The following is a 27,387-nucleotide window of genomic DNA, read 5'->3' on the forward strand; positions in this document are numbered from 1 at the left end:
CAAGTGCGAGTATTTCTGCAGTTCCTAGCATTTTTTCAAACTTAACTATCAGGCACACGGGGACCAGACTGGGATCAGGACTAGTGAACGGGGATGGTTTAAAGCCCTGCCCTACTCTCCTACTTACCTCCATCATGCTGTTTTCCTGCCCTGAAATGGCCCTAGAGAAGCTGTAGCAGGGAAGGGAATCTGGGATCCATGCTGCCAAGCTGTATAACATCAAGTCTGAACTTCTCTTCCCCTTCTCATCTGCAGGTATGAAGACTGGGCATGGCCAGAAGCACGAGAGGAAGAATGAGGGTCAAAGGGCTCTTGGCTTGCAGCCCATCACCATGAACCAGCTCACTAGATCCAGAACCTGCACAGGGTATGGTTTTGCGCTTTTTGTTTTTAAATCCAAACTGTATTTAATTCGTTTCAATTATACTCAGGTATGTTTGCAAGCTGTGTTGGGTCACCATCAGGGAGGAAAGCAGAGTAATAAATTGCCTAAATAAAAAAAAATACTTGCCTCATTGGAAAATTTTATGCACAGGTCTACATGTATGTTTCCCCAGTGGGACAAATAGCGGATCCCTTGAGCCACTTCCTACGGGGAGAATGTGCGCAAGTGGAGAAGATGAACACCCCCGTCTCCTAGAGCTACAGTCCCAATACGAATTGAGTCCCTAAAAGCCTGATAATTACGTTTGAAAAAATGCTAGGCACAGCTGTGAAAATGTGCATGTGTGGTTTGAGTCAATACCTGATGCATTCCTCAAGCAAGCATAAAGAAAATCTTGTCACAAGCTATTTAGTATATTTTTATTCCACCATTCCTCTAAGAGAGAACTCAAGGAGGCGTTACAAGAGCGTTCCCAGGAGGTCTCCCAACCAGGCACTAACCAGACCGAGATGTGCTTAACTTCAGTGACGGTACTCTGTTGTGTATCTTCAGACATTATCTTTGCTCCCAGTGCATGCACCACTGTGAACATGGCGATTACAATGATTATGTGCCGCGCTGTCTGTCACAACACAAAAAGAAATGAACAAAGGGGACTGCACTGGCCTGCAAGGACTCTCTTTCGGGGCTATTATGGAGCCTTATTCCACTCATGGGAAACACATTCCTTTAATACAGGCGCATGGAAAATAAGAGTTTCTTCGACTGTTCCGAAGCAACACAGTAACCGCTAAACGGCAAGGCTGTTCTGACATTATTCTCCTCTTAAATAATCTCTCTGACACATAACTAGACCTCTAACTGAAGAGAGGTCAGAAGTTTATTTATTCCAGGCATCAAGTAAAAACTTCATATCCCAGCTAAAAAACCCATTCCATGTTATCTTTTATTTAAAATCAGTCTAATCACTCAAAATAATCAGAATCACAATGATACAAAAAAAACTGCGAGTGTATGTCAATGAAATTAGAAATAAAAAGCATACTTATCATCCCTTACCCTATCTTAAATTTAAAAGATAAAACACACTTTCTAAGATTCTTACCAAAGCATTTTCCAAAAAAGATGATAGTCGCACAGCAACCCAAGTCTGAGAGATTCAGGGCTTGTGGGGAGAGTGGAATATAAATTTAATAATTTTTTTAAAAATAAAATAAATTAAGACGTGGCTACCTTATATGGATCCAATTTGCATGGCTTTATTAAACCATCTAATTCATTTCCTCTGAAGGCATGATGTATGACACTGCTGAGCACAGAATGACACTTTCCCAAAGAATACTTGTTTCCCACTGTGGTCTGCTTAGATTTATTTTGGGCATGAAGCCATTTATTCATAAGATATCTTTCTCAAGGTTGGAACAGTGAGGACAATGCTGAAACCCTAAGAAGCAATGCATGGTTGCAGAGTTGAAAATTTAAAAACAAATCCTTAGGCCCCCTTTCTTCAAGATGCTATACCATTAAGGCCAAAGACTGTGACAGGTTACAGCTACGCAGACCTATAGACCTACATGTTCATTGGCTGAAATGGAGCAAAGATGAGTGTGGGGAAATTCTATGTGCAATGGCGTCACAGCACCAATTCTGTTAACTACGTCTTGGCAGAGGCACAGGGAGCCACTCATCTCCCTCTCCTAGCAGAAATGCATTGTCTTAAGGCCACTGTACTCCCAGCTGATTCCAAAGAGGTAGTCTGTTGCAGGAAAAGGAAACGTGGGAATAAAACATTGTTCGTTTTAAAGGTGACACAAGTCTCCTAGTTATTTGGGGAGGCAAGGGAGAGGAACAGGTAAAGAAAACCACCAACTGCTGCTCCACCATTTCAAGCTGCAACTGAACTGGAAATGCTCCAGACAAGGCAGCTGGACTGCCAATACAGGGCGACTAAATTCCACCCATGACCGTCACTGCAGAGTGCTGCTCAATTCACAACGGTTTTATTATTTTAACCAAGTTTTGCAAATGGTCCGACATGCATCCAGATGGGAACTTGCCGCCTCCTGATTCTGCTCACTTTCCAAAGATTAAGTTGCTGCAAAGTGCTGCTTGGAGCTTTCGCTGGACCAGCTGAGCTTGCCAAAATCCCCCGAAAGTGTCAGCTCCTAAATAAAGGCCATTAAGAATGTCGTCCTAAGCAGAGTTATACCTTCCTCAGTCAACTGGCTTAGAAGAGGGCAACTCGGCTGAGTCTGGCACTGTAAGTCTCCCAGCAACAGCTGGAACAATTACACTCCTTGTCTCCTGGTTGCTTATTATATTACACTAGCAGGATGGCCTGGTTAGGAAGGATGGGCCTTTGGGTGGGGCTGTCATCTAGCCCGAGTCAGACGCCTTGTAGCTACGGACAGCTAAGTAAGTGGTCTAACTATGGCTGCTGGCCGACCATTCCTTCCTTAGACTAACAGCCCACAATGGTTAGCTAATGCTTTATGAATGAGAAACACAGGCGAGGAGACTGAGTGCTTGAATGATGTACAAAGAGCTTAGAGAAAGTGACACCCCATCCCATTAGCTAAGGGCAGGAGTGTGCACGGAAAGAAAACTGCAGTTTCCAAGTCTGAAAGGGACTGCTCTGGAAGAGAGACAGAGCTGCAAGTTGTCCAAAAAGTGAAACACGTGGAGATGCATGATCTCTCTCTCTCCAGGGATTTGATGCGGGGTACTGATTCTGCTGCCTTAAAGGAATGCCTCTTCGTAAATGCCTCTTTGTAAATAAGGCAAATATTGCAAAGACATCATAAATCTCCTCATCCGAACAAACCTAAGCCTCCCTTTCACCCAAGGGGCAGCCTAGAGGAACAGATTCACAGGATGAACCCTAACCGTATATCTGATCCTGAACTTGGCCACAGAGTGCAGATCAAAAAAAAAATCTTTACCAAGTGAGGAAAAGAGAGAACCTCCCGGTATGCAGGAAAATCCTGATTTTTTTTTTTAAAGAAGGCGTTTAATCCTCTGGAATTTTTCACCACTTGGGGAACCAGGAAGTCCATAAAAACACCCTGCCCTACGACAGTATAGTACTGGGGGAGGGGGAAGCAATGTATGCCTTTCTGGAGTGCTTTCGGATGCCCCAGTAAACATTCTTTCAGCCTGTATTTGTGCGTCATACACCCAGGTCTCCGTTTTCAATCTATTTCAATTTGTTAGCGCTGGCTACATTCAATTGATTTTCCTCCCCTTTTGCCTTTCACGTGCGTCAGCCACTTTCTCTTCCCTGGCTTTTAAAATTTCACTTTCAGGTGCAAAGCATTAATATTTCGCTGCTCCTTTCCCTCTTATTTACCACTGCCGCCTCATTGCCCAGGGTCATTACTATCAAACCTAAACTGCATTCTAATACATACTGCAAACTTTGAAGAAAGCTTTTTTGTTTTGTTTTAAACAGCAGAAGCGAAGCTCACCAAACCCATCAATCCTGAAGGTTTCAGGTATAATGGTGATGATGGTAATTTCTCAATGCCTTCCGAAAAGCCCAAAGACAGCCTAACTGAGTATCTTGTTTATATTTTCGTGTTTATTTTTATCCCAGCAGTAGCAGCAGAAAGGAGATGTGCACAAGTCCCATTGTAGATTCCTAAGATGAAGCATGAGAAGTGCTTTGAATGCTTGAAATGTACGATAGAAAAAACCTAACCACCTGAAAGATTTAACACATCTTATTTGGGTGAGAGTTTGTACATCAAATGTATGTTACGGATGCCCTGAGTCTATGTACTTCATCAGTCTGCACTTGTCACACTAAGACTTCCTGAGGAAAGAGATGAGTTTGCACAGTCATGACCAGCGGTTTTACAAGTATCTTAAATAAGTAAAATAAATAAGTAAATAAAAAAATGCTCTCCTGTGCTCTGTTTTTTTAAACAAGTAGGTTATCATACCAAGCAAATTTGGACTTGTGGGCCACCATAACAAAACAGTTGGGAACAGTTGGGAGGGAATGCACTGTTAGGCAAGGAAGACCCCTGTTCAACTGTCAACTCAACCAGGAACCTTCAGATGGTTCTGGCAAACCTCTTGTTCTCCTCCTCAAACCCCGTCCTCCCCAAATCCACAATATGAGGATAATAATGTGGAACTACATTACAGAGAGCTAAGCTACAAGAGACGAATTACATGAGGAGGAGCACGTGAAGGGAGTTGTAATGTTAGCTGGGAAGCTGAGTTGTAAAAGAGGGTTTGTTAATTTCCTCTTTGCCTCTGGAAGGCTCTGTCAGTTTCACCTTGCCTTCTAAGAGGCATCTCCCTGTCTCTGTGGAGAGGGGAAACTGACAAAGCCTTGGGATATATTTTAAAACTCAGCTTCCAGGCTAACATTGTGACTCCCTTCATGTGCTCCTCCTCCTCGTGTAATTTGTCTCTTTTAGTTTGGCTCACAGTTACTGTAGAAACTGCAACAAGGTAATGCACGTGAAGCTGTTTAAGCACTCAATAGTCAAATAGCACTTAGAAAAAGAAAATAGAGCATTTCTTTGAAGTTTGTTAGGACGCAAGCTCCTCCTTAAGGCTCAGGAAACATAATCAGCCCTTCCCAGAGGGACATATTGTTTTTAAAAACATATTTTGTTGTAGCCGTGGATACCTGATGCTGGAATTTGGAGGGATCTCGACTGCTCACGGGGACCACACTCCCATACACATGGAGCTCTCGGACAATAGAAACGCCTCCCTTCAGTTCTTGTCTGAATGTCTCCTCTGAACACTTCCGCAAGCGCAGGAGGCCAATAAGGATGTCCTGTTCAGGATCCTCATAGGACAAGAAAGTCTCCCAACCCCCGTTGGCTACATAGTCTCTCCGAATCAGTTCAACCTGTTCAAATGGACAAAAGATCAAGATGAAAATCATCAGATAGCAGCAGCAAAAATAAAAAATAACGGTGTGACAACCTGAAGAGACCAGAGCCAATTTAACAGCAACACCAGTGCTTGTTTATATGGGGGAAAGGGTGAGAAGTGGTTTCACGGAGTCCATCTTATTGCAGACAGATTTTTAGTGGCATCAGATAAGCGCTGAAGGCATGATTATTGTATTTTTCTCACAAGCCAAAACTGGTGCAGAGCTTTAATGAGAATGCACGCTTTCTATAAATCTAACACTTCTAACCTGAGAAGAGGAACATATCAAATACTCAGCACCACCAATGGTACATAAATAAAAGAGGAGACAGGGGGCTTGTGCCACCCACTCTCCAAACTGGAATGATCAGGACAGCATGCCCCACACTGCTGCATGCCATTACCCCAGCACATATGAGAAGTGCACATGACTCCTTCCTACTCAAAGTGTAGCAGAGGATTGTGGGATTTACACATGTATCTCTGAGTCACACACAACTGCAGAAGGTCTGTGTATAGCCCTGATGCCTGTGTGGTAAGATTGTCAGCTGGCTCTTATTTTCAGTCTAATTCACGTAGTGCCATAAACTGAACTCTGTTCCACTGCAGCTGGGATCAGCACCCCACTCTTTTTGGTAATTTTAGAAAGCTGTGGTTGCAGCTATCAATATTGCTTAATGCAGGGATTCCCAGCCTTGTTAAACTTGTGGTCATTTTGGAATTCTGAGGACAGGTAGAGGGCACCATAACAAATGGCTACCTTGGGGGGCTTGGCCAAACACAAAATGTCTACCATGGGGACTGGGTCCAATCACAGAACATTGGGAGGTTCAACAAAAATGTCAAGAGGTTCCAAGCCAAGCTTCTTCCTGTGAAGCAGCAGTTTCCAAATGGATACTCTTTGTAGACACAAAGGCAATGCTTTCTGGGCTTTTCTTAACACCTTATGCTCCAATGAACTGGAGGAAAGCCAGGGTTTGATCTTTACTTTTGGGAAGAAGCCATGCTGCCCATGAGCACTGTCCCAGGGATCACTGGCTTTAACACATATCAGTGACTCATCTCAAAATGGCACCGGAGACCATTTTAGACACTTTTGCCACACTGGGCTTATAACTGCTGCATCTGTTAGGTGCACAATGGACTCCAGCCAGCTTATGATAGCCTTAGAAATATGATTCGAGTCCAGTAGTGCCTTAAAGACTAACAAGACAGGTATCTGATGAAAGGTGCTTTGACTTTCAAAAGCTTATACCTTGAAAATATTGTTGGTCTTTAAGGTGATACTGCAGCCCTACATGGCTACCCATTGGAAACTATTTAAGAGCAAAGCATCCTTTTAAAACGCAACCAGGTACTCAGCTCATTTTAACAGGATGATAAACTGGGTTTAATTTCCAGTTCAGTTCAGTTGTTACAATCATTGACCAGCCAAAGCATAACAAGTCATCAACACATAAGAGTATAAGAGTATATACACACTGTGAGGATTTCATTGCATGTTTAATACTGATGACGTTGTTAAAATATTAAACCATTTCCTTATTGAGCATGCTGAAGTACAAAATTTAGTCACCTTAAGAGTGTTTAATTTTAAAAGGATGACTAAAAACAGGGATAAATTGAGGGGAAAAAACAGCAGCAACAGTTATAAATAACACAGAGATAGATTTAAAGGTGAAATTCCTGAGAAAATCTTAAATCTAATTGGCAGTAATCTGGGGAGACATTAAAGGTGCAGGATATTCTCCTGAGTGGCAGAGGCTGGACTCCTTATTTTACCAAGAGATCTCCAGCTCTAGAAGTCAGTTCTCGGTATCTTGGAAAAGCTGAATCACTGAGATTGCTTCCAAATCCAGAGCATGGCAGGCAGAGATATCTGTGCTTCCCCCAAGTCTATGGCTTTACCATTTCAGGCACTGGGTGCAAAAGTTAATGTGAAGAGATGTCCTATACCCTTAGGATTATTGCAGAGTTGCAATAGCTGGTTCTGCAGTCTTAACATGCTCAGAGTGACTTTCTACGGGTCAGCAACTAGCAATGGGAAAGCTACAGCAGAATGAGTCACCTCATAGGCACAGAGCAATTGAGGGCCATATATAGGCAGGCAGTTCTGGTCAGAGGTTTCATCAGCCAGAGAGTCCCATAACGGGAGGGTCAGACAAGAGGATATAAATTCTCAGGATATGAGAATTATCTCTTGGGTTCTCCCGTACTCAAGCCATGGAGGAATAAGTTTTTAACTAGGGACTCCATCTTGATCACATATCAAGGGACAATGGGAGAAATCCCAGCTTTGAGAACTAAATTTATGATGGACTTTTAAATGCAGCAGCTTCAAGAACTACTAGCCTAACCTAGAACATTTAGAGAATTGTGTGTTTCCATTGTTTGTCATCCTTGTTCAGTCTGAAGCTTGTTCTCTTTTTGTTTAAAAAACTTTCTTACATTTTGAGTGCTGTAGTTTGAAGTCTGTGACCCACCATTTGCCCCATTTGATCACATTTTCCCAGAGAGAGACACAAGGGGTGGGCAGCTGTTAAACCCCCCAACCCTGCAGCATGCAAATGAAGGTACTAGTCCTCAGGATCACCAAGGCGAAGAGAGTGGCAAAGGGCCCAAGCAAAACCTCTAAAGGCAGTGGCAGAAAGAAGCACAAGGTCAAACTACAGGTAGGATTTCCTTTGGTGCGGTCTGTGGTGTTGGTGGCTATTCAGAGAGAAAGGTTATGGGGAGCAGAGAGAAGGAAGCCAGGCTGGATAGGTTCTGTCAGTGGAGCACTTTTCTCTCCACCACAGGGGAACAAGCTCTTGTGAGGGCTGATTCTCCACAGTCCAAATCTTGAGAATCTCTGGGTTTCGACTAAAAGAAAAAGTAAGTTTCTGACCAATTATGCCCACAGAAGTAAGTGTACGGGCAAAATGAGAAGACTCAGGTATGCGAGCCAATCAGATGTGTGTGTATGTGTTTAATCTGGACACCTCTTTCAATTGGCAGAATCTAAATTTCCTTAGCAAAGATGTTTGCTTGGCTTGGTACAAAATTCCAACCCCTTTTGGCAGAGACAACAGATATGTCTCTCAGACTTCCTATCTCTATCTTCACGGCAAAATTTAGACACACACATGCAGCAAAGCTTTGCTAAGAAGCAACAAGTCCCACCTGATACGGTCTCACTTTGTGATGAATCTCTTGTATTCCAACTTCTCTTGTCCTCACATCACGGCACTAGGTGGGAAAAGGGGGGTGGGTGGGAAGAGAGAGAGAGAAACAACAATTACACAGTGAGACACACCATGGCTAAGGTACATTACATTTCCCACGACCTCCTTCAGAGCCTAAAATGAAGTTGGAATAGACTTAAGCTGCGAGATTTCAAATAGCGAACTTTCAATATAAAAATGCTCACCGATCCATCCCTAATACACTTCGGGGAAGGGGGAGGGACGATGTTTAAATACAAGGGACGAACTGATAGGAACCAGTTTCACTGAACAGTGTGTGTCTCATGAGAAAAAGTAGCATTTGATTTACAAACACCAAAGCTCAAAGGAATTCTTCAATAATGAAATGCTAACTCTTACTGTGTTCTGAGTTGGAAAGATACAAAATTGGAAGTGGGGGAGCTAATCTAAAGTTTTGCAACCTCCTGATCAGGTTGTTTCAAAATGCAGGAAGAAACTTTTAATGAGAAAATTAAGTTCAGAAATTCTCTGTCTGTAAATGAGAATGCAAGATGAAATTTGCCAAGATCTCCTGCCGATAATTAGATAGAAAACTAAGAGATGGGTGAGATCTATGGCTGATGGAGACAGAAAACAAACATCAGGGGACTTAGATGTAGCTGCTCTGGTCTTTTCTCCCAGATATATCCAAAATGGGTTTGCAAGCTGATCTGAATCTTTCCTCTTACATAAAACACTTCTGCATGATTCCAGATGGATTGTCATAAAAATGCTGGGGAAATGGAACCATTTACTACCTGACTCATTCTGATGACACAGGGTAGTTATGGACAGATTAAAAAGAGAATATAAACTATTAAGATAAGATCCAATTTGAACCAGCTAGAAACCTAACAAATGTAAACTCTCCCTTGGCTTCATCTGTTTGCAAGAGAAAGGAGTTGCATATTGTGGGGCAGAAACCATACACATATATATGCTGCTACAGTTCTGACTTTACTTTCAATACAATGTTAAAAGCCTCTCGATGACGCCATCTCTGTTCTAGGCTAGTGCCTGAATGCTGTGATCAAGTGGCTGAGGGAGAATATGCTGACACTGAATCCAGACAAGACAGAGAGGATGCTGGATGGGAAAGCTGCTGTTTTGGGTAGGGTTTTGCTTCCTTCTGTAGATGGACTACAACTTTGTCTGAAAGACCCAATGAAAAGCTTAGAAGTCTTGCTGGATCCTGATCTCCTGTTGCAGGAAGCATTATTTCAGCTGCACAAGGTTCAGAAAGTTGCTCCTTTTTGCACGCATAGGACTTGGCCATTTTGATACATGCTACAGTAACCTCAAGATGTAGACACAGCACCACAGTCTGTGTGAAACTGCCCTTGAAGATGCTTCGGAAACTTTAGCTGGTGCAAAATGCGGCTGCTCGTCTGTTATGGGGAGGGCTAACTACTGGGAGCCAAATCTCTTCTCTGGCTTCCACCTGGCTTCTGGGTCCAATTCAAGATGCTGATGCTGATGCTGACCCTTAAAGCCCTTCTTGACCTGAGACCCACCTTCTTGAAGAACTACTTCTCCCTGTTTGTACCAGTGTGGCACCTCTATTCTTCCCAACAGTGACTTCCTGCTGTCACTTCCGTGGCTTGAGTGCAACTGGCTACTGCCCCAAAGCAGTTTTTTTCAGTCTTTGCCCCACTAAGCTGGACCAATAACATCTTGTTATTGAGGGCGGCGCTTGGGGGCAGGCTGCGAGCAGTGTTTGGAGGACAATTGGCACACAGGATGCCCCAGTTGCCTTAAACTGACTACCTTGATGCTGCTTTCTTTGGAACGATTGTATTTACTCTATACCATCTTGCTATTTTATTGTTTTGGGCATTGTTACCTGCCCTGGGTCTCAGCCTTACTGAAAGAATGGCAGACTTAGGGGAGTATTTTAAATAAATACATTTATGTCACTGTTCTTTCAAGAAGCTCAAGGCTTTGTTAACTGGTTCTCTCCTCTTCTATTTTATCCTTGCAAGCACCCCGTAAGATAAGTTAGGATGAGCGTATGCGACTGGCCCACCATCAGTCAGCAAACTTCATGGCAAAGCAAAGATTAAAATCAGGTCTCCCAGTTTAAATTTCTAGCTGTGCGTGCTACTGTAGGTATTGCACAAATGGCAGCAGACCATCCAGCACCGATCTCTAGTACAGATACAGCTGTGCATACTTCCCAGTCACTTCTTGGAGCATGCGAGACAAAGAATGGCCTCTCTGCCACCATGCTCAGAGTTGTGTCTCACTCTCTCTCTCTCTCCCCCTCCTGCATTGCCATTCCTCCTTCATACCGTGAAGCATTACGGATGCCAGATTCAAATGTGTAATTGCTAATGGTTACCTGGCGACTGCATTTGGAGAGTCTGCATCCACACAACAACCCCCACATTTACTGCCACTTGTTCTGAAATAGATACTTTAACCAACTCCCATTGGACCCCTAAGCATGCAGCTTCCTATTCTGTGGAGCAGGCTCTTCTGACACGCCCACACATCACTTCTGTATGTACCTTCATTTAGTCAAAAGCAACAGCCCTCCCCTTAACAACGAGCAGGCAGCTGTGCTGAGTGGTGGGGCTTGGGGACAAAGTGGCTCCCATTTTCTTTTGACTCCTTGGTATAAAGTACCTCACAATGGACAGACCTCAAGAATATTGATGGGCAGCAGATTTAAGATAGTTAGAAGAAAGCACAGAGAGAATCCTCCTATGAAATTCAAGACACAGCCATTAGCTTAGATAGCTTTAAAAGAAGATGAGACAAATTCATTATCATTCACCATGATAGTAATGGTTAAATCGAACTTCTGTGTTCAGAGGCAGTGTCCCTTGGAACTCTATTTGCAGGAAGGCGGCAAAAGAGAGAAGCACTGGCCTCCATGTTCTGCTTGTAAGCACTCAGGGGTATGTGAGTTACACAGAATAGAAAACAAGGTCCAAGAAACAGGGTCTATGCAACTTTGTTCTCTTCCAGTAGGATTCTCCTTGTGTTCTTACATTTGTGTGCTACAGCTCCATTGACTGGTCTTTTTCCTCATGCTTGGGAAAAAAGTGGACTTTGTAAGTACACTTGTTTTGGGGGTAGGAAAGAATGAAACAACACACACAAACATGTGTAACTCAGTCCAGATAAAATATTTTACCTCTGTCCCCAGGTCCTTCATCCTGGCAAGAGCCAGTTCTCTCAAGTTACCATGCTCAACTCCAGAACTGACTAAAGGCATTGGGATATCCCTGAAAGCAAACAGACAAAAAGATAAACCTAAGAAATCCTTCAAAACATGCATTTTCTTCTCCAAGAAGAGCAGGGCACAACTCTAAATACAAAAAAACACTAGGTGCCAATTTTCAACAGCATGCTGACAGACCATAACAGGGTCCAGCCCACCAAGCCACTGCCCCAGGTCAGGATTCCTTAAGGATATCATGCCTTACTTACATGGTGGCAGGTATTTTCTTGCATTATGTTATATAAGGAAACAAGCATGATGTCTAGGGTTTAGCCAACAAGTGACACAAGGTGAGCCAAGACTTGCTGAAGCAGTCCACCTAGTCCAGCATCTTGTTCCCAACAGAGGAGAGCCAGAGGTCTCCAGGAAGTCCATACACAGGGTATGAAAGCAACAGACTTCTACCTGTTAGTCCCCAGAAACTGATCTTCGGAGGAAGGCTTCCCTCGAACATGGGTTTCTTTCCGTCATCATGGCTAATAGCCATCTACAGAATAATCATATAATAATGATAATAATATTCAATTTATATACTGCCCTTCAGGACAACTTAATGCCCACTCAGAGTGGTTTATAAAGTATGCTATTATTGACCTCATGACAATCACCCTGTGAGGTGGGTGGGGCTGAGACGAGAGCTCCTAGAAGCTGTGACTGACCCAAGGTCACCCAGCTGGCTTCAAGCGGTGGAGTGGGGAATCAAACCCAGCTCTCCAGATTAGAGTCCTGTGCTCTTAACCCCTACACCAAACTGGCTCTAGACCTATTCTCCACGAATACATGAAATCCTCATTTAAAACACTGAGGCTACCACCATTCCTAGAAGTAGCAAATTACACAAGTTTATTAGATGTAGTGTGAAGTGCTTTCTTTTGTGTATCCTGAATCCTTCGACAGTCTTTACTTTCAATAACCAAATTTTAGATGCTGGAGGTCCACAGTCCACACAGCAGGTGTAGATCAATCCCACATATGTATATATGCAAGCCCACTTAAAATGTGTTTGAACTTAATCCAAGACAGACAATTATACTGCATTAGGACTGGGATGTCTTACGTTTATATAAATCAGCAAAAGTTGGAAAAACATTTCTTGAATAGCATCTGCTTTACATTACAGGCATGTGGGCGGTCACTTGACTGTTTGCCTATGAAAATGCCCCCTTCAAGATAGAAAACAAAAAAATGCATTTAAACCCAGCTTTCTCCTTAATATGCTGTTTCTCCCCTCCCCCCACCCAAGCCACTCAGTTTTTCTATAAGCAGGATTTCCTCTTACCTCAAGGAACATACTGGCCCACAGCATGAACTGGCACACCCCAAGGGATTTTATTCCAATTTGTATAAAACCAAAGGGGTTCCGATCCTACTTCAATCAGATTGCCACTTCCAGGATCAAAGTGAACACAGCAGTTTGGACAACAATTATCAGAAGGAATAGAGCAGCATTCTCCACTCACGTAACACACCTGCAGTCTGCAGTAGTACAAACTACCTGGGACAGAGGATGCCTCTTTCTGCCCACACAGCCACAGCTCAGGTGGGGAAGTGGCCCACTTGACTATTGATTCGCATCCTACTAGAGGACTGCTCCTTTGTAAAAAGAAAGGACCTTTACAAAGTCTAAGGAATAACACGAACTTTATTTCTAAATCATAGCACCCTCTGTCTACATTATATAGTTATAGTACATTTTACTGGCTATAGGTGCTACTGGACTCTTGCTGTTTTCTACTGCTAAAGACAGACTAACATGGCTACCCATCTTGATCTACCTACTGGTTTCTGTTGATGTACCTGCATAGCACATGCGTGCACATGCATAGACACACAAGGCTACCTGGAAGGTAAGGCAGATCTCAATTATGAAGCAGCCTACAGGGATTTCAGAGTTTACTGTTTAGTCAGCAAGCCAGATCTGAGTGTTGCCACCTCATCTGCTGTGTTTCTCTTGGGCATGCAGGCACATGAGTGTCTCCTACTGCAAATATGTAGAAAAAGCTAACGGCCCGTTCAGCCCTTAGGCGCTAGTGTTTTCTTGCACTTGTCTTTGATTCAGCTAACAAATTTTTATTTCTGAACTTAAGTCATCATGAGACCTTGGGGTTTTTTTGTACTTAAGAAATTCTTGTGATATAAGAATTCTACTTCCTATTCAGCTTATGTGACCCAAATAAGCCCAAAGCCCACTAGCATCTAAGATGCATCTACCTGTAGAAACTTGAAGCATGTACCCATCTCGCACTTATTACCAAAACCTACAGATATCTAACAAGTAATTTCTTTTGCATATATAGAAGGAGATTGTGACAAGGCAAAACGGTCCAGAATGCAGCAAGATGCTTTCATGATCAAGAAAAAAACAAAACAAATTATTCAGATTTACTAAACCATCGAATGCATGTCCTGCCATTCTGGGCTGATAGCAACAATTAGACTCCTACCCAAATCACCTGGAATGGATCGGATGGTTGAGTGAACCAGCCATTTGTTGGCAAGTAATTAGCTGAATCACTTTTGGTGAATAATTGCTAAGGCATCACAGCTCGATGGCTATCATTGCCACAGCTGAAGGGATGGGGGTGGGGAGAATAATTTTTAGCACTCTCTTCTACAGATTAGACTGCTTGGGAGTCAGCACAGTGCAGCAGACAGAGGACTAAGCTTAGGCTAAGGAGATCTAGGGTTAAATCCTGGTTTGAAAGACAAATCAATGCCCTCAGACCAGTCACCAGGATACAAAGGATGATAAATAACCTTGGAGACATTTACAGCTGGCAGGTTGCTGCCACCACTGCATTTATTTATTTTATATTCATTTATTTGACTTCTAGCCCGCCCCCTTCCCACAAGTGGGCTCAAAGCAGATTACATCTGTTACTGTTTGAACAGGATAAACTCCTTCTATATGAACTCTTGGGTCAGCTTGGCTAGGGATGTCAAATTGTGGGGTAAATGCAGATAGAAAAATGGCGAAAAGAAGGTACAGGAGTTGACTTAACGAGAAAAAAGGATTAAGGCTGGGGATGAGGACATAAAGGCCTATCCAATGGATCCATGAAAGAAATGGTTTGGGATGTAAGGGATCTGAAAGAAGAAAGAGGGGTAGAGAAGCAGGGAAGGGCAATGCCACAGAGTGTGTTCCAGGGGCATGAGGAGTAGCATCAGGAAAACAAGCCAATTCTGCAGGTATCTCCTGCAGCTCCAAGTATCAAGGTAAAATCAAGCACAAGTGGCAACAAGAGAACCTAAAGTTCAACACAGGTCTAAAAAGCAAGTGAGAAGAGGTTAAGTTAACTCAATCATATCTGATTTTTTTTCTTTTACAAGGCCCAACTGGGCTTTAATTCCCTTACCTCCTGCTCTCCTCTGCATCAATTTCATTACCCCCCCCCACACACACACCAACAATTAGCTTGCTCGTTAATTTATTCTGCTGATTTCTTAGATTAAATACATCATCGAGCCAACAGACATTAACACAGTCTCCAAACGGCAGCAATTAGAACCAATAAGTATTTTGCCGTTTGGTCTAAAAGGATACACTGGAGGAGGATGCAATTTTCATCTGGGCACGTTAGAGCAGAGGCAGCCGTCAGAGAGTGCTGCTTCTTTCCAATTACTGGAGAACTCCAGAGGGTCAGGCTGTTGCGTGCTTCACAACGGGGATGATGATAAAACGACTCTGGCACTCTACACGAGGTCTAGATAGCAATATCCAGTATGGTGAATTTGCTGTCTCTTGAATTGCAGCACAGCATACCGGAGCGCCTGAAGGCACTCAAGAGTAGCCATCTGCTGTGAAACGTATCTGAGCCCCTCATCTACGTAGGGAGGGCATGTGACTCACAATTCATTAGCATATTCATATATGCAAATGCAAGTCATTTGCGGCACCTAGATGGAAGCAGGCCCGGCTCTTCCCGGATCAGGGTGATTTTTAAGACCCCATTTTTGGATTCCCCAAGGGTAAAAACACATTAGAATGTCAGATGTCAAGATGTTGAAATGGCGGCTAAGTTTATGCTTCCAGACATAAATTGTTTCATTTATGCTTTTTGTGAACTCAAAAGCAGCATGTCAGGGCAACAGCAGTCTCGCGGTGAAAAGGGCTGGGAAATGCTACAAATTAACCTTTAAAGGGACTCATCAAAAGTAGATCCATTGTCGTACTCTAACACAGTAGATACGGAACAAAGAAAACACTTGGTTGCGTAGCACATAGTGAAGGATGAAATTCACTGTCACAGTGGTGACTAGCATTGGCTGTATCGGGGGAAACATTAACTCATGACGAGGACAGGCTTATCAACAGCTAGATGAAGCATCCATGCCCAGAGGCAGTGCACCCCTGAACATCAGCTGCTGGAGATGACTGTGGATCTGACACTGAGCTTGGTCTTTGCAGAAGCATCTGACTACTCAATTAGTCATTAAATTGTGGAATTCACTGCCAGTGGACACACTGATGGCCATGACAGTAGATGGCTTTAAAGGAGATCACACAGATTCATGAAGGAGAGGTCCATCGATGGCTACCGCTACTAAGAGGAACCTCCCTATTCAGAGGCATCAGAAACCCAGTGCGAGGAGGCAGCATCAGGGCTTCCATGTTCTGTCTGTTGGCCCTCCAGGACAACTGGTTGTCCATTATGGGAAACAGGATGCTGGACCATACGGACCACTGGCTTAAGCCAGGAGGGCTTCTCCTTGTGTTCTCTGTGATAAACAGCATCTTGGACTAGATGGACCTTTGGGCTGGTTTAGCAGGGGGTTTCTTAGCAGAAGTAACCTGAAAAGCCATTGCTCCAGAAGGCCAGTAAAAGGAAGCCCCACTCAGTGTCATATTTTGTGCTTCAGCAGTGGCCGAGGTTTAAGGAATATACTTGAACAAACTTTTTGTGCTGTTATTAAATCCAAGTAGAATGGTTTGTATTAGTTCACCTGGCAAGCTAAGATGAATTACTGTTTGGTTTTTTTTTTTTTTAATCAACTCCCACCCTTGAGCAGGCCCAACCGTTATTAGAAAGGTTCTGCTTTGACAATTACAAATATGATATTCTTCCCCACTGGGAAAAAATGGATAACTGATAAAGGGAATGATTTAATATTGGGTAATAATGTCCTTGGCTGACCACTGAGGTCTTGGCTGAGATGAGAGGATATATTTCTTCTTTTGTGAATATAGCTCACACCTCTTGATTTCTGTAAAGGGTCCTCTTTTCTACCATTCTGGGCTACGGCAGCATGAAGGAAGCTGCAGTCAGTGAATTATTTCTTGGCAACTTTTGAAGCAACAAGAAGGGTGGGGCGAGCCTCATTTCCCTTCAATCAGAAAAGGGTGGTCAACTGGAAACTCCATTAAACAATTGTTTGGCCCTCATTTAATATATTTGTATGTCACCTTTCCATGAAGACAAAATATATAGAGATAAAAAAACACACAATAAACCCAAGCCAACTACAAGAAGGAGCCAAACAGCAGTAGCAGGGAACAAAAAGAGAGGTCTGCATGCTTCATTTAAATTTTAATCTGTCACCTAAAACTCAGCAGAGAAGGAGCCGGAGGGAAGATTGAATCCAACACTACTGATAAAAAGCCTTGTGATCGCCCACAACTCATGTGCTGAATGGACATGGAACAGGACTTCGAAACTCTTAATATCGCTTCCCCCCTGACTTTCATATTTATTTTAATTATAATTATCTCTAAAGGACTGTACAGCACAAAGTGGTTTTGATAAAAAGTCCCTTCCAAATTCTGAGAGGAACAAGGGTGGGAGGTTGAACTGAGACTCCTTTCCTGGAATGTTAAAGCTCTGAGCTACCATCTTCAAGAGGAACTAAGTCTAGCTCGAGTGAGCTTGCTTTTGGTATGAACACAACCAAAGCTGCAGCCTTCAATCAACAAAGCATACCTTACTGATCTGTAATTTATATTTTAGTCATACTTTCATTCTTCCAATCTTAGTAAAAAGGGTAATCTAAAAAGCATTTATTCCGCACTATTAGCAAAAAATAATTTAATATGGAAAAGAGTAACTGCAACCTGCCATTAACTATAAAGAGGACATGGAAACTTTCCAGATGCCTGGATTTTTGACACAATAGGCATTGCAACTGCCCTCCATTTGCTGTGAGCAGTTCACACTTGTCTCTTCAAGGATGCCCTTCAATTGCAAGGAATGCAATTCAGCCACCAAATGCTAGAACCAGGAGATGTGGGCTCAAGTCCCTACTGAGGTCACTGGGGGACTTCAGGCCAGTCACTGCCTCTCTAACTAACATACTTCACATGGAAGTCGGAAGGACAATGATGTCTTTTAAATATTTATTGTGAGAATTTTGTAATATGACTTGGAATATCTGTTCATAGGAATTTGTAGGAGCACTTTGCACTTTCTTTATTGCACTGTTTAAATACCAGAACAATCCATAAATTTTTGTTTGGGGATATTAGTATTGATTGATTGTGGTTTAACTGAGTAAGGTATCATGAAAACACATCTTTCTAGACTCCTGGGAAACAGGTGTGCGACAGGAGCTACCTTGGCGCTTAAGACAGTTGTCATATTGCTATATTTTACAGAGTGGAGTGAGCCAGTTGTAAGCAAAGTCACCTTTGCACTCGGTACACTCGGGTCCATGGGGGGACGAGAGCCAGAATTCTTGCCACCAGATCCACTAGGGTGCTTGGAGGGTAACTCTTGTACCTCCCAGACTTCCAGAGTTCATACAGGCCAGTGCCACGGATCACAAGAGTCGGATAGAGCTTCATACCATCTGGGCGAAAGGCAGGATTCTCAAAAAACTCCTGTGGAAAAAGAAATACAAGAGAACAATCAGAACAAAGGGCACAGGCCCACTACGGCACTGTTTTTCAGAGAGGTCACTATGTTTATCATGCAGTAATGAATACAGTTGAGAATGGCTATCAGAGGCAGCAGGCGTGTGGGATAGCCGATAGCCCCAGATCAGCAAGTCCCAGAGTGGAGAGTGCCTGACCAACAATTTAGTATTCCAATTTGTAAGTAAGACTTCATCCACAGATTATTTCACTTGGAATGCAAAATTTCCCCCATTGTTACATACCTCCAGGAGCCCTAATCCCTGCTGGGTTTTACATGGTCATAGGTCATAATATAACTTTTCTTCAGCTCCTACTGACACGGGCAAACATGAGCTAGAAGACTAAGAAAATGTTCCCTCAAGGAAACAAAGTGGATTGATTTTGCTTCACAAAATCAAATGGGACAGGTCACAAAAAAGTTCATACCATGTGTTGAAGTTCAACACAAAGTCTTTCATGCGTATTTGTTTTGTGCACAGGAGTATGCCTGTACTGAATTGGTTTTGTGAAGGCTTTAGCAGGCACACAGACTAGCTCTCTACATGTAGTGAAAGGAAATCATGGAGTCGATTCTTATTATGGAAAGATTTTGCTTCTTAGGTTCCAGACATCCCAAACATATCTGGTTAGCAGGTAATATACTTTTCATAGTAAATTTACCATGGCTTTGTTTCTAAAGTAAGAACCACAGAAATTGGAAGTATTTAATTCAGTGATTCGAAATTCATATATTCATAATTCAGTAATTAGGAATGCAACTAAGAACATTAACTAGTTAATGTTCAAGGATATTGTTATGACCCTTACTTTCTTTTGAGTAGATTTTTCTTTTAATCTTTCCCTTAACACCCTCTGGGTAGTTTGCTGCCACCAGGAATATTATATTCCAATATATTTTATTTAAGTGTTCCCTTTGGTAACGTTCCTAAGCGTCAGGCTCCTTCATGGTTCTATGTGGCCCTGAGGATAGGAATGGGAGATAACAATGACTGCTACTCTGGGATATAACCAAACAAAATAAAAGTTTATTTTTTTAAGAAGCGTATTGGTTACATAAAAGTAGTTCTTAGTTCTTCTAGTTGCTTCATCCAAACTCATTCACACAGATCTCTTCTAAGGCTTCACACACAGTTAGCCTCTTTCTTCTAACTCAATATTTCTCTCACAGAAATGCTTAAAACTCCTCAGGCAGCACACAGCTAGCCTCTCTTTCCCTGACTGAGTGTCCTTTCACAAACACGCTCAGTTCAGGTTCCACACAGGTTATATTTCTCTCATAAATATTTCAATATACTCAGGCAGCACACAGCTAGCCTGCTTTCCTCTGACTGAAACTTTTGCTCTCCACTCTCAGTCTAAACTGCATTCGCTCCTCCCACACTCTCAGTCATCAACCAATCATATCCCCCTTTCACCCCCTCTTCACCTATCTCACACCAAGCATTTAAAGATACATGCACACATTTACTTGAAATCATTACAGATATGTTTTCAGCTGTCACCTGTAACACCTACTGAATTAGTACTCCTATGCTGCTGTAGCATAGTGGTTAACTGGCAGGGCTGCAAATCAGCACTCTGCTAGTTTGATTCCTACTATTGTCATGAACTCAGCAGGTGGCCTTGGGTCAGCCACTCCTCTCAGCCCCATCTCCCCAGCTGTATTGTGCGGATAATAACAACACTGACTTAGTATGGCACTAATCGGTCCAGAAGGATGGTATATAAGCACACAGTTGTTGTTATGCTTCAAATGCAAGAGCTGAATCTTACAAGAAATGTTGTGAATTGTAAAGCATATTTTATGGTAACTGAACTTTGCCTATGCAACATGTTAATGTTGGGAACATGCACGACTGTGCGTATCATGCACCAGAAATAATTTGGCACCAGATCTGTCATTCAAAGATCTTCGAATTAAAAATAAATATAGCCAAGTTTCCAGCTGTCACGGCTACAATGGAAAAGCCTGAATGAATGAAAACTAAAAACACAAAGAGAGACAGTTCTTACCAGGATCCTAACTGGGCAAGCTTTTGTGAGTGCAGAGGCTACATACGGTAAAGGAGCAACAATACATTTAGGAGACTTGTTGCGCTTCCCCATTGAAATACTTGCACAGGGCCAACACAGCCGACTCTACATGCACAGAGGTTCATCATTCCTGTGAAAAGCGGAATGGAACATGCAGCCCTTCTCTTCAACTGTTCATCTGTGAATATACTGCCAGAGTAAAACTCCCATCATCTCTTCCGATCACTGAGAGAATGGCTATTTCCTCTCCATGCCATGATACTCAAAGTGGGGGACATACGCCTCCTGTATATAAAAGGCTATGCGTATAGGCCATGATCTCTCGTGCTTGAACAGCCCCTACAGAACCACCTACTGGTGTTTGCCTTTGTTCACGAAAATGCAGCTCCTGCGTATCAGAGCACGACTTTTCGCTGCAAACAAAACAAAGTCATCAGGGCGACCTGCTGTTCAAAACGCTGCAGGATTGGCAGCATTCTAAGGGGCTCCATTTATTTGAATGGGCGGCTGCTGTTCTTTGAATTGCCGTCTACAAAATGTCAATAACAGCCCCATCCACATAAAAGCTGGACAAGCTAGCCAATGAACATATTTTATGGGGGCAATAATTGATTTCACCAGCAGACATTAAAAAAAAAAAGAAGTTCCCCACTGTTATTATTGCTAATGGCGTTGATGGGTTCCATTCATTCACGCTCTTATAAACCCACCGCTAGCATAAATAATCAAGATGCAATTGGTACAAATTAGTCATTTTGGTACCAGGAACCGCTGATTTTCCATCAACATGCAGAGGACTGTTAGCTGCCTTTCTCTCAGTCCTAATCAGTTGCCTTACAAACAAGTGATTATCTTGCCTTAGTAGGATAAATTGAATCGGTTACTCCTACCACTGTCCAACTTAACAGGTGTCAGAGAGGAGAAAGACTCTCTGACAGCTAAGTCAATTGAAGAAAACAATCTAGCACAGATAACCGGAATGCATGAGATAGTGATAAATTCCAGAAAAGTACCTTCCTTAGCTTGTTGTGGCTAAAATCGGCAGATTCCCATGGCACCTTAAATAGTAAAAGTGTTCTCAGGAGAGGTGACTCAATACGCCCCCACCCCTATCTACTTGAGGCTAGTCAGATATGCACCTTGAAGAAGAACAGGATTTGCACAGGACAGACCGCTCAGAAAGACATATTTTTAGAACAAGGCGCCAAACTAGATTTCATCATCATCATCATCCCTTTCTCACTGAGATGCAAGGTGGGTTACACAGTGCAAGTGAAATACAATATAATCAACAGCTAGAGAATTAAAAAAAAATAAAAAATAATAATAAAAAAAACAGCTAGAGAATTCACTGAGCAAAGCAGGGGTCATTTCGTAGAAAAAAAGCTGGAGGAACTCATCAACATAACTCATTAGCATATGCCACACCCCTTGACATCACCGGAAGTGTGTCATTAGCATAACTGATTTGCATATGCCACACACCCCGACAGCACCTATCCTGGCTGTTTTGGACCCAATCCTGGCCATTCTGTTGCCAAGTAGGCCCCCTCTCCTGCTTTAAGGCCTGCCATGAACTGTGTTAAAGTTTCCTGCGTTGCTGTTTTACTGCTACACAAAGATTGCCCTGCACGTGTGTGTTCTGATACATGTGTCAGTTTCCTGCCTGCGTGTTAATTACCTTGCTGCTGCAATAGACTGTGTAGTTCCCTGACTCCATGTTTGGATAACTGCACAAAGGACTCTCTTTCTGGGCAGCTCTGCCCTGACCTGTATCTGGACTTCCCAGTGTGTGTTTGGACTTTATTACAAGTGTGCCCCATGCCTGCATTGCCATCTGCCACGGACCGTGCCTGTTCCCTGCTTTGGACTGTGTTTTAAGTGCTGTTCCCCCTGCCTCCATGGAAGTCTGCCTCATATGGGCCCAAGCCGCTGCTAGCAGCCGGGCGCCTGCCGGGGAAACCTCCAGCGAGCCTGGCTAGGCGCTCCCTGGTCAGTTCCCGCCTGGAGCCTCCTGCGGGCCGGTCGCTGAGCTTGCCCTCGCTACCGGGCAGCCTGCTATCCAGCCCCAGCTATGCCCAGCCAGCATCCATGTTCTCAGGCAGCCAGAAGACCCAGGGAAGAAGACTGCTTTGAGAAGCCATTTCGGTGAAGCGGGCACACCACGTCCGCAGCGAGAGTACCTCGCCCCGCTCTGCATATCTTAGGAGCCGCCCCGGAGAAGGAACTAAGTGCCGACCATCCCAAGCACTTAGAGAATGCATCTCAAAGAAACCTCCGCATTCCAGAGCTGATGACATCAGGACAAGCCCTGTCCGCTGGAACATCCATTCAGCCCACTCGGATTTCCCCCTCCCTCTTTTGTCCCCTCTTCCTGAGGTGTCACTTATCACAATCAGATTACCAAAGTGGCCCATCCAAGCCATTCAGTAACCCATAGAACCTTTGTTTTAATCGGTGAGAACCACCAAGTACAGCACCAGCCCCAGGGTACGTTTTGGGGTATTTAAGCCGGTCTCTCAGACCGCATGGTGCGCGTGCCATCCTATCCAGAACCCCTTGCTGTCCGTCCGTGGTCCCAGTGCTGGCATTGGGCCACCTCGCTGTTGTGTCTCTGCTTCGCTTCAGGATTGTGAGTATTCCCCACCATCGTTGGGAACCTGCTAATGCGAAAGTCTCTGCATTTCTTACTCTGTGTTTCTTAGATCTCGTGTGTTCTCTTGTATGTTTGTGCAAGTTCAGGCTTATGCCACACTATTAGTAAAATACACGTGTTTGGAATCTATTTGTAGTCTGCCTCTTTGTCACTAGAGTGTCTGGAATCGGGACCTCCGTAAACATAGGTTAGATCCGCGCTAATTTTAGTTACAGACTGCTAAAGCTAATTTCCCCCTCATAATAAAAAGCAGTTCTGGTAACAATTCAGAGCCGAAATTGGGCCCAAAATGGCAAAAAGGGGCTGAAAATGGCTGAAAAGGGGCACCAAATGGTCAGGATTGGGCCACTGCTGAGTGGGAGAGTGATCGACCACCCGTGAGAGGCCCGATCCGGGCCGTTTTGGCCCCAATCCAGGCTGAAACGGGCCCCAAATGGCCGAGAGTCAGGTGGTTGGGTCCACCTGACATGTGACCTCTTTGGGGAACTACCAGAACTGTGTTCCTGCACGTTCCCCCTCGAAATGGGCCCTGGAGCAAAGTATAATAATGGACCATAGTTAAGACATTCGGTGAACAGATACAATAGGTACTGAAGCAGAAAAATTTTAAAACGAGCATAAAGCCAAGCACGGAGATTAAATCTTTCTGAAACAAAGGCATAACTAATTTAAATTGGCATGTTTAGCAATGTGGAGGCTCCATACTAGGAGTGTATCTCCATCAGCAGACAGTACCTAAGAGCATTGCGCTCAGTCTCTGTCCCTACCAAAGTATCTCTCTGAGCTATTTCTTATGACACAGTCCTGTAATCTGGGTAGAAAGCCCTCCTGAATAATTCAGTTTTGCATAGTTTGTGGAAAGCCAGGAGAGAGGGAGGATTCCTGACCTCCTCTGGCAGGCCACTCCATAAGGTAGGGACTACCACAGTGAAAGCACTTGTGTGGGCAGCTGTTGATTTTGCCCAACCGCAGGGAGGTATCTGCAGAAGGCCCCGGCCAGGTGAGTGTCAGACTGTGGCTAAATAAGGCTCTCACTACAGGGTTCCCTTTAGAAGCAAACACAAGTCCATTGTTTGAGAAAGGAAACTTTACTGCAGACAAGGTCCATTATAGTCCACTGTCCTGAATAGGAGACTCAGGATGGTACATGATCATTGTTACCAATGAAGAGCAAGCATAGGATACAGAGTAACAATACCCATCTGGATCAGCCTCCCCCCACAGTTCTCAAAACAACATCTTTCAGTCCTGGGAAGCTGCTCTCCGTCAAGGCCAATGCTTGGTGGAACGGTGTTAGACAAAACAGTCTCCTCCGGCGGGAATGCTGCCTGGGAACTGGAGCACCTGGGGAGAAAGCACTTAAACACTAGAAGCATTAGAAAATGGAGTCAGTACAGTTTAGATATATACTGGACCTGACAGTCTGCCCCCCTTAAAACAGATCCCCCCCTGGTTTATATGGGTAGCGAGTATGAAAAGCTTTGGTTAATCTAGGAGCATGAACATGTGCAGAGTTCACCCATTCATCGTAACCAGAATCAAAGTCCTTCCATCTGATGAGGTAAAAGAGCTGATTTCGCTTGAGTTTAGAGTCCAAAATTTGTTGTACCTCATAGTGTATTTGGTCGTCAATTAAAGTTGGAATGGGTGGAGCTTTGATGTGCCATTTGTCGTCGGTGGGAGCTTTCTTTAAAAGGCTGACATGGAACGTATCATGCACATGGCGCAGGTTCTTGGGCAAAGTTACAGCAACAGTCACGTTATTTATTATTTTGCGCACAGGAAAAGGTCCCAGGAATTTCAGAGCGAGTTTGCGGCTTGTCTGAGCTAGTTTCAGGTTTTTTGTGGAAATATACACATGATCTCCGGGTTGTAATTCCCATTCGGCCACACGATGGCGATCTGCGTATTTTTTATAATCCAGTTTGGCTTTTTCAAGGTGTTTCTTAATAAGAGTCCACTGCTGCGCCGCCTCCCCCCACCATGAAGATACATCTGGCAGTTTAGAGGAATGGAGAGGGGGTGCGTCCAATGGGAAGGGATTGAAGTGAGTCCCGTATACAATTTTGAATGGGGCCTCTCCCGTTGAAGCGTGTACACTGTTGTTATAGGAGAATTCGGCTAGAGGGAGAAGGTCCACCCAATTATCTTGTTGAAAATTGATGTAGCAACGAAGGAACTGTTCTAATATTTGGTTTGTTTTTTCGGATTGCCCGTCGGTTTGTGGGTGGTGGCTTGAACTGATGCCTTGCTCAATATTCAACATTTTCAAAAGCTCCCGCCAGAAGTTGGCAACGAACTGTCCGCCGCGATCCGAAATCACCTTGGACGGAAAAGAATGTAATTTTACGATGTGTTTTAGAAACAGATCCGCTAGTTTTCGAGCGGAGGGTATAGCAGTACAGGGGATAAAATGAGCTTGTTTGGAGAACAGATCTACCACAACTAAAATACAATTATGTCCTTTTGAAATAGGTAGATCAGTGATAAAGTCCATGGAGATTATTTCCCAGGGCCTGTTCGGCGTTTCCAATGGTTGTAGGAGACCCGGAGGTTTCCCTTTTCTGGTTTTTGCGCTGAGGCAAACAGGGCAGGAACTAACGTATTGGGAAATGTCTTTGCGCATGCCCGGCCACCAAAATTGTCTTTGAATTAGGTGTAAAGTTTTCAGGTACCCATAATGTCCAGCAGTGGGAGCATCATGACAGCGCTGCAAGACCTCCAGCTTGAGGCTGTCTGGGACATAAAACTTGCTCCCAGCTAGCCAATCCCCGTGTGGAGATTGGGTTAGTTTGTTTCGCGGAGCTTTATCCCCCTCCTTTTCCACTTCAGTTTTAAGTTTCGATTTCCACTCTTGGTTGGCCGGGAGGGGCTGCTTGGCACGGCTGCGAGTAGTCACCACGCCCCCAAGTTGCGTAGGCGAGAAGACCGTGTCGACAGTCTCCGCCCGTTTGCTCTTATGTTGGGGCATGCGCGACAGGGCGTCCGCCAAAAAGTTAGTTTTGCCCGGGAGATAATTTAGAGTGAAGTTGAATTTGGAAAAGAATTCCGCCCACCGCAATTGCTTGGCATTCAGTCTGCGTGGGCTTCGGAGGGCCTCCAAATTTTTATGATCTGTCCAGACCTCGAAAGGGTATCGCGCCCCCTCCAGCCAATGTCTCCAGTTAGTAAGGGCTGCTTTTACTGCAAAGGCCTCCTTCTCCCACACATTCCAATTCCTTTCCGCCTCCGAAAACTTTCTAGACAAGAATGCACAAGGACGCAATTTCCCATCCTCCCCCTTCTGTAGCAAAACCCCCCCTATTGCCGTATCGCTGGCGTCGACCTGTACTATGAAGGGGGATTGTTCGTTGGGGTGGGAGAGGATGGGTTCCGTTACAAATTGCTTTTTTAGGCATTCGAAGGCCGTTTGGCAATCGGGGGTCCATTGTAATTTGGAAGAGGGTTTTTTAGCTTGGTCCCCTTTATCTTTGGTTTTCAGCAACTCTGTTAAGGGGAGTGTGATTTGGGCGAAATTTGCTATGAAGTCTCTATAGAAGTTGGCAAAACCCAGGAAGGATTGCAGTTCTTTGCGGGTGGTGGGTGTCTGCCAATCTTGGATCGCCTGTATTTTGGCTGGATCCATTTTCAGACCCTCTTGGGAGATACAATACCCAAGGTAAGTGAGTTCGGTTTTATGGAATTCACATTTGGACAACTTGATGGGCAGTCTATTCTTCATCAAGGTGGCTAGGACTTTTTGTACCATTTGAATATGTTCTTCCTCGGTGTCCGAATAAATTAAAACATCATCAAGGTACACCACCACCCCTTTGTACAGAAATTCGTGTAGAACTTCGTTTATCATGGACATGAATACAGACGGGGCTCCCGTCAATCCAAAAGGCATAACTAAGTATTCATATTGTCCGAGGGGCGTATTAAACGCGGTTTTCCACTCATCCCCTGCCTTGATACGAACGTGGAAGTAAGCATCGTTTAGATCTAATTTCGGAAAGATCTTACCTTGGGCCACGACGTTGAGAAGGTCTCGGATGAGCGGTATAGGATAGGCGTTGTTGGTGGATACTGCATTCAGTCCTCGGAAATCCGTGCACAGTCTGAGTCCCC

General features: G+C 43.9%; 1 protein-coding gene across 2 annotated transcripts in view; it reads right to left on the minus strand.

Annotated features, from left to right (window-relative positions):
• The window catches only part of ELP3 (elongator acetyltransferase complex subunit 3), a 111,530-nt gene that overhangs the window by 19,173 nt on the left and 64,970 nt on the right, over window positions 1–27,387 (minus strand). For both annotated transcript variants that reach the window (XM_054982037.1, XM_054981959.1), the window contains exons 10-13: window positions 18,358–18,551; window positions 11,651–11,741; window positions 8,447–8,512; window positions 5,031–5,258 (exon numbers count right to left, since the gene is read on the minus strand). In XM_054982037.1, the coding sequence (XP_054838012.1) occupies window positions 5,031–5,258; window positions 8,447–8,512; window positions 11,651–11,741; window positions 18,358–18,551 (579 nt within the window). The remainder of the gene's footprint in view (window positions 1–5,030; window positions 5,259–8,446; window positions 8,513–11,650; window positions 11,742–18,357; window positions 18,552–27,387) is intronic.

Source organism: Eublepharis macularius, chromosome 1 (genome assembly GCF_028583425.1).
Source record: "Eublepharis macularius isolate TG4126 chromosome 1, MPM_Emac_v1.0, whole genome shotgun sequence".
NCBI classification, from domain to species: domain Eukaryota; kingdom Metazoa; phylum Chordata; class Lepidosauria; order Squamata; family Eublepharidae; genus Eublepharis; species Eublepharis macularius.